Source organism: Glycine max, chromosome 6, assembly GCF_000004515.6.
Source record: "Glycine max cultivar Williams 82 chromosome 6, Glycine_max_v4.0, whole genome shotgun sequence".
NCBI classification, from domain to species: domain Eukaryota; kingdom Viridiplantae; phylum Streptophyta; class Magnoliopsida; order Fabales; family Fabaceae; genus Glycine; species Glycine max.
In genome coordinates this window covers 48,407,742-48,416,251 of record NC_038242.2, presented here as the reverse complement: position 1 = coordinate 48,416,251, position 8,510 = coordinate 48,407,742, and the positions used below count along the sequence as shown (strand labels likewise).

At 33.6% G+C, this 8,510-nt stretch overlaps 1 protein-coding gene across 1 annotated transcript; it reads left to right on the top strand.

Moving 5' to 3' along the window:
- The first annotated feature begins 2,774 nt into the window (after window positions 1–2,774).
- LOC100819342 (equilibrative nucleotide transporter 3) lies at window positions 2,775–6,213 on the top strand. The gene is made up of 9 exons (XM_041016744.1): window positions 2,775–2,807; window positions 2,885–2,989; window positions 3,646–3,801; window positions 3,982–4,125; window positions 4,224–4,329; window positions 4,846–5,018; window positions 5,131–5,291; window positions 5,573–5,831; window positions 5,934–6,213. Exons 1-9 carry the CDS (start codon window positions 2,775–2,777, stop codon window positions 6,039–6,041), a joined length of 1,245 nt encoding a protein of 414 aa, XP_040872678.1. The 3' UTR covers window positions 6,042–6,213.
- Window positions 6,214–8,510: the final 2,297 nt, after the last annotated feature.

Below are 8,510 nucleotides of genomic sequence, written 5' to 3'. Positions count from 1 at the left end.
TTAATCCTTTTGTCTCATTCTTCAATAATCAAAAAGATCATTTTCAATCAAGTTTGAATTTTTTCGTTGGAATCAGGACTCTTCTGCTACATTTTTATTTACTTTTTTTTATTTCTTTTCTTCCATCATTCCTTAACTCCTACAAGGTTTGATCTTGTAGAATCTAACCCATTTTATCATTGAGCAAAAAGTACGAAAAAAATCAGATCGATTTTTCGACCAAAAGTACTATGTGAAATCCTCGATTTTTCCTCTTTCTCTATCCCTATCTCATAGATAGAGCGTTTGAATCAATAGAGAACCCTTTCTTTTATATCGTATCTGTATGAATCGATATTATTACATTCTAAAATTCCTTCCCGATACCTCCTAAGGAACCAAATTGGATCACAAATTAACGGGTTAGTGTGAGCTTATCCATGCAGTTATGCACCTTCGAATATGAATCCATTTTCTGAAAGATCCTGACTTTACGTGCGTTGGTGGGTCTTCGAGATCCTTTCGATGACCTATGTTATGCGTAACGATCTGGGCATTGTCTCGGAGAGAAACTCGATGAAATAGATATGTCCGTGAAGATGTGGACTACCTGCACTTGGACAGAAAGACCCTACGAAGCTTCATTGTTTTCTGGTATTGGCTTTGGGATTTTCCAGTGCAACTTAGGTGGAGGGCAAAGAAGGCCTCCTTCTGGGGGCCAGAGCCATAAGTGAGACACCACTCTAGAAGAGTTAGACTTCTAACCTTGTGTCAGGACCTATGGGCCAAGGAATAGTCTCAGGTACTCAATTTTTACGGAACGTCTGTTTTGATTTAGCTGTTTGTAGCACGTCTCAATGCGCTGGTTGAACGACATGCAATTTTTACCCTTACATTGAAGGGGTTTCGCATTGAGGGGTTTTCCACTTCAAATTGTGTCTCTGTTTTCTTTCATTTCTATTTTGTGCTCTATACTTTATTGGTACTCCTGACAGGTACTCGCAAGGTTGGGAAAATTTATGTACGTTATCTTGTCTTACTCTGTTATAGATTTATTATTGTGTTGGCCTACTTTTTCCATCAGATTCAACAATATGATCTAAGTAGATCTCTGAATTCAATCAATTGCAAATAATAATAATAAATTATGAATTGTTTCAAATACTTGCATAATGTGGATCAATAAGTATGAAATTATTTTAACTTAATTCGAGATTTTAGATTTAAAACATAAATATATAATTACATTAAATGTGTAAATGCTCATAGGATGATTTTATTGTTCATAATAATCATTCCTAATTCAAACAAGATTATGTACTGTGTTATAGAAAAAAGATTATTGGATTGATATCATTCCGTACACTGAACCTAATTAAACTTTGACACCACCCAACCTTTCTTATCTTTTTTCTTTTTATCATATGGTTTTGTTGATTCGTGAAGTTTTTCAAATTTAAAATATAAATATATTTAAACTTTATCTACCTTTCAGTTATCCCTAACAACAAGGAAATCACAAAATTTTAAAGAAGACAGGATGAAAGGCTGAAGTTCAAACAAATAAATCAAGTAAAAAAATAATCTTAATAATGAAAGGTTACCTAATAATTTCGCAACAAATTATAAACTGCACACGCCAGGCAGTTAAAGTGAGAATGCACGGCGCAAAACAAGTTTGAAAACGGATACATTGGTTAATCACCCTTTTTTTTCTGTCCACAAATCGTCAAAGGTTGAACTAGAATTGAGTAATCTTGTGGCTAAACATATTTCATTATACTCACAAGGAAGACACACTACACATGTATTTTGACTTTTGGATTGAGTTACACAAAGCACTAAGTATGCAGTGGCAGTGGCAGGATTCAAGACTGCCTTTTGGGTTACGTATCCATATGATCGCATTCTAATTCCACCCCTAACTGCCCCACCTATATGATCGTCCTATAATCTCTCTCTCTCTCTCTTTCTATATGTGAGCTTTATCTTGTATTGATAGATAGAGTATGCTCTTCACCCACTTTCTTCTTATTTTTCTTGCATTTTTATATTTTTGGTATTATCTTTCTTTGAATTATGCATAGGAAAATGATCATAAATACCTATGGGTTATTAAATATCTAACTAGAAATAAATAGAGATACAAGACGGATAAATATAAATATGATAAGTAATATAATGTAACAAGAAATATCAGTTAGGTATATATATATATATATATATATATATATATATATATATATATATATATATATATATATATATATATATATATATATATATATATATATATATAGTGTAGTGCCCAGGTGTCCATGTATCATTACTCACTCTTTTGCTTAACAAGTTTTTTCATTAAAAGGTAACTACTTGGCAAATGTTTAAGATTTTGTGTGGTCACTGGTCACAATATCACCTGCTAGGTTATTTCTGCTACTTGTATTGTGCCAATAGGTGATTTCTTGCCTGTTATTTCACTTGGGCTCTGCAGGAATTTATTAGTGTGGTGGTGAAAACTACTAGGAATATGATTGACTTTTTTCATTCATAAATTGTGGTCTTGAATATCATGAGGACAAAAACATGCATGTTTGTGGTCATTTTGATTGTTGTTTTCGATCTTTCCTTTACGTGCGTAGCATGACATAATTTCTTGCACGTGACACTTAGGGTTTTGAAGCTGTAGGTGGTGTTGTGTGCCATGTCAAGTGACATGCAATACAGAAATTGACTAAGGTTTTGTTTTCTACCTTGTCGTAGAGGTTGATACAAGAGAAGAATCTAAAGCAGCCATGGAGAACAATGAGCCTCCAAGGCGTCTTGAGGTGATTTAATTTATTAGTAATTTATCACTTTAGTTTCAGGAACATATAAACATGCATTATTTCTTTGGCATTAACAGGGAAAATATGCTGCAATGGTAGTTTGCTGGCTTCTTGGCAACGGATGCCTTTTCGCGTGGAACAGTATGCTGACTATAGAAGATTACTATGTTCACTTGTTTCCGGTAATTAATACATTGTTGATCTGGCTGTCATTCCTTTGGTTTAGTGCCAACATTTTTGTGAATTGGAAATGAGGCACAATTCCAATTTGGACTGCTTCAACTTTCAATTTTTCTGTCAAATAGTGCTTCATAGTATGGATAAAGTCATAGACTGCCAAAAGTTAAGGAATTGGCTAGAGAACCCTGAAGTGTCTTCAACAAGTTCACAAATTTTAAAGAAAATAGTAGAATTAACCAACCTTCCAGATCATGTATTTGGATAACAAAGAATAGATGCCAGAGCTTGAAATGGTTTTAATTTTCAGTTTATGTTTTTCAGCTTTGATATTCAACCGTACACTATAGGATGAATGATTGATGAATTTCTAGTCAATGCCATGGATTGTTTGCATCTTAAACAAAAGTTATACTAATAATTTGTGTTGATCAGACTACTTAACTTTCTGAACAATGAATTTGCTTGCCTATAATATTTTAATTTGTTTTACTTATTTTCCTACACTCCAATACATATTCTGGCTATCACAGTTTGTTTTCTTCAATCCATTTGCACCTTGCATTTTGCGGTTCTTAAATGTTGTTCTTGTTATAATTCATATAACCAGATTGGTTTGGAATAGAAATTCTTTAATTACATTTTCTGTAATTTTATGCAGAAATACCACCCCTCAAGGGTGCTTACTCTTGTATATCAGCCATTTGCAGTTGGAACACTAGCAATACTGGCTTACAAAGAGGACAGGATCAATACAAGGATAAGAAACCTATTTGGATATACCCTTTTCTTCATAAGCACTTTGTCGATCTTAATTGTAAGTCCTTTTTCACTTGTTTGTAATCTTTGATTCCGTTAGGACATGTTTCTTACTTTTGATTTTATTTTTTCTTTCAATTTGCATATGTAAGGGTAAGGCTGCGTACAACATCCCTCCCCCATACCTTCGCATAGCGAAGAGCCTCTGGGCAATGGGGTACGAAGTAATTTGCCATAGTTGGATTTAGCAACATCTGGTAAAGGAGGACTTGGAACTTTTGTTGGTACATGTGTAATTAGTGGTGCATTTGGAATAGCAGATGCTCATACGCAAGGTGGAATGGTGGGAGACCTGTCCTACATGCTTCCAGAATTCATTCAGGTTTGGCATCAGCAATGGAATTAATGAATTACTACGAAGTTTTAAACAATTCCTTCAACATATGCATTTTTTTTTCTAAAATGGTTTCATTGCTGCAGTCTTTCCTTGCTGGTTTGGCTGCATCAGGTGTACTAACGTCTGCTTTGAGGTTAATTACAAAAGCAGCATTTGAGAAAACTAAGAACGGTCTTCGCAAAGGAGCCAGTAAGTTCAGCTCTCCAGAGCTTAAGACATTTGATAATTCAGAGTTTAGCCGCATTCATGTTTAACATAGAAAATTGAAAAAAAAAATATTTAGCTTATGCAATTGTTTAACTAGCCTTTATTTCTATTTTTTCAATGTGTCAGAAACAAGTTTTCAAATTGATTTTTAACTCTTTTCATACAACTCATGAAGATATGAGGTTTATTGAAGATTGTGGAATTAATATGCTTTTAATAAGATATTGACACTAGCTACAGACTCTATGTGAGGTGAGAATCCTGTGGTTTATGTTGTAGACTTCACCTAGTAGAATAAGACTTTGTTATTATTTTTGTTGAAAGAAAACATTCTCCCTCTAAGTAGCAATATCAATTTCTTCCAATGCATAAAAAAATTGTGATGATTGTTTATTTCTTGTTTGATGTCATTTAACTTTATACAATAAAGATTGTTGCACATGACTCCTACAAATAAATTAGGTACTGATCACTTGTCATTCTACCCTGCCCCTGCAGTTATGTTCTTTGCCATATCAACATTCTTTGAGCTTCTTTGTGTTCTTCTCTATTCGTTTGTGTTCCCTAAATTAGCAATTGTGAAGTACTACCGCTCAAAAGCAGCATCTGAAGGATCCAAAACTGTTTCAGCTGACCTTGCTGCAGGTGGCATCCAGATCCCATCTGGAGGAGTTCAGTTTCTTCCTTTCCTTTCCTTCCCTTCCCTTCCCTTTTCAATGTGTCACAAAATGTTCCATATTATTCAAGATTCAGCTTACAATATTAGTAATTTTTTTTTTCCAGGCCAATCAATATGAAAAAGAAATAGATCGCAAAGGAAATAAGAAACTGTTGTTGGAAAACATTGATTATGCACTTGATTTGTTCCTAATATATGCACTTACACTTTCAATTTTCCCTGGATTCTTATCAGAAGATACTGGATCACACAGTTTGGGCACCTGGTATGTTCATTAACAACATGGTTTCTTTATTCCATTCATTCTTACATCCCTTTTTCCTGTTCTTTTATGACCAGACAAATAACACATTAAGAATTTAAGATTAGTGTTGTGTGTGATTGAGAAATTACTAGTCCATTTAGGTGGTCTAGCACCATTATATGAAATGAAATTGGTCGGGAAGATGAATATGCACTAACTATAATCTTGAACTACTTAATAATTTTTTTTTGTATGCAACTTATACGTCTCAATATAACAGTTTCGTATATCCAATCTTTCAGGTATGCACTTGTTTTAATTGCAATGTACAATGTGTGTGATCTGATTGGAAGATACATTCCACTCTTGAAATTCCTGAAGGTGGAGTCCCGGAAAAAGCTCACAACAGCAATTGTTAGTCGCTTGTTATTTGTGCCAGCATTTTATTTTACTGCAAAGTATGGCACACAGGGCTGGATGATAATGTTGACTTGTTTTTTGGGGTTATCCAATGGTTACTTCACTGTTTGTGTTCTCACTTCAGCACCCAAAGGTTATAAGGTAGGTTTGTTAAACAACCAAAAAGATTTAGGGGTCTTAGAATTCATGTTTAGAATTTAGATTGATTAATCTTGTGCATTTTTATTTTTTATATGTTTGTAGGGACCAGAACAAAATGCCTTGGGAAATTTGTTGGTGTTGTTTCTTCTTGGAGGAATCTTTGCAGGGGTAACACTTGATTGGTTGTGGTTAATAGGTAAAGGGTGGTGAGATCTTAACTAGGCCAAACTAGAGAAATAGCTGAGGCATTATTGAAAATCAGATAGGTGTTTCTTTACAATGCTGTAACTTATGTTTAGAGTACTTGTGTATAACCTCATTTGAAAGAGAGAAGAGACCGACGAACTTGAGACTTGTCAAATGCATGAAGATTGATTCTAAACACCAAGGGGTCCATCAAGTAAAGAAAGATAGAGTATTTGACTTTGACATTTTTTTAATCTAATCCATAACTTTAGTGTGTCTCTAGCAATTTACTTCTTAACGTCGAAAACCAAAATAATCTGGTGATGATGTTAAATTTAGAATTAGATTTTATTGTGTGGATAATGTTGGAGACCAAAATAACAATTTTAAGAACCAAATCAATTGTCAATTTTAGGAATACAATATTTTTTTAATGAAAGATCAAATTGACTAGTAATGCAAAATTTAGAGATTAAACTAGTAAAAGGTTTAACAAATCAAATTGATTAAATTGTCACTTGCTTTATACTCTTAGAAACAAAAATATCATTTATTCTTAAAATTGAGAAATTAAATTTAAATAAAATTATTAAGAAATTGCATATGAACAATAATAAAATGAATGGAAATGTGATTAACACCCCCTCCAAAAAATAAAGCACATTGATATGCATGGATAAGTTTCAAGGCACGCCATTGAAAAGAGTTCTTGAATTTTATACTTAAAGAATTCTCAAAGAATTGAATTGATTCTCAAACATATAAGCATCACAAATAGAATTAGGCCATGAAGGGTCCAAGTCTCATCACGGAATGTTTTGTCCTTTTTCTTGTAGGCTCATTATGTGTTACATACACATACTTGCCTTTTTCTACTATTGGATCTAAAATCATTAATTTTTAAAGTTTTGTCCTTGCAAAAGCATTTTATATAAATCATATATTATCTTGTGGATCCAAAATTAATTTATATACTATCCTAAGTAGACGCGACCTACTAACAACAAGATATCGTATAAATTTGTAATAAGAGACTAACCTGATTTTCATGTCATATATGTCCCTTCCTTCCCAATCTTGAGTGAATTCTTTATTCTAATATTTCAAATATATGATTATGTTCAAATAAAAATATAGTTTTTTTGGCCATGAGTCAAGTTGAATTCACAAAGAAACCGGTGAAAAAAGGAAAATTGAAAGATCCAAGAGAAGCAAGTTCAACAATTAAAATGGCTCATGCTATTGGATTAGTTGGAGTGCAACATGAAACAAGCGAAGCGCCAAAAAAGAAAAAATTTGAAGGTACTTTCATTGTGATAGACTCTGACACCCTAAAATAGCCAATAGTCAATGCCTAAAAGAGACACTTTAAAAAATGCTAAAGATGAAATTCAATATGAGGATCAAACTATGACTAATCACATAGGTATTTTTTGTGATCCTATGGAAAAAGAGCAAGGTCCTAATGACCTCACATCTTTCTAGGATATAAAATATCCCCACCAAGCAGCTTAATTTGGGAGTGACTTTTACTATAGGAGGACAAAACAAGTTAAGAATAAATAAGAAAGCAAGCACTGGAAATATATGCTCCAACCATTTTGGCAATGTTGAGGCAGCTCAATAAGATATTTAAGGACCATCTGCTCAACTAGATATTGAAAAAGATATCCAACCATCTTCTCAGCCAACTAAGGGGCCATCCAACTCATCCTCGCTCCTAATATTGCTGGTGTAAATCTCTCAAGAAGTTGGGTAGTGCAATTTTCAAGATGGATGGGGACAAAATGATGTAGGAGGGATACTTTTACAAACTTTTTCCCTAAAGGGTTCTGTTTGTAAAGAAATTCTTAGGGGGTGTCTGTTTTTAAGGGTGTTTTGCAAGTGCCAATGACGAAACATCCTATTTCGCCAGGACTAGCAACGACACTGAGGAGTTTCGCCAGCACCACTAGTGACACAGCTGTAGTTGTGTCAGGTTCACGTGTCCAGTGTGTTTCGCCAGTACCATTGGCGAAACACACTCCCTTCCATTTCCATACATGCATGCATACCATGCATGCACCATGGGTGCCCCCTTCCCTTTTCTCCTTCCTTTTTCAAAAGTATTTATTTTTTTCCACGCGTCCATGCATGCATGCCAGACACGTTGCATGCCCCCTTCCATTTTCAGAAGCTACTTTTTTTTTGAAATATAAATTTTGTATAGTTAGTTTGATCATTTATAATAAATAAGATAATTTATGTGAGAATTAAACTCTTAATTAAATGTTTTATCTCATTAATTAACCTAATCATTTTATATTAAATATAAACATTAATTTTGGAAATCAAGTTTCACCTTTAATTAAAAAGCAACACTGAAAACAAGTTGTAGCAAGAAAGATATTTTTACGTATCTATGAATTACTTTTAATAATAATAATAATAAGTCACCAAACTAGTAAAAAAATGCACATTCATAACATAAGCAAGGTAGCCTACAACCCGTAA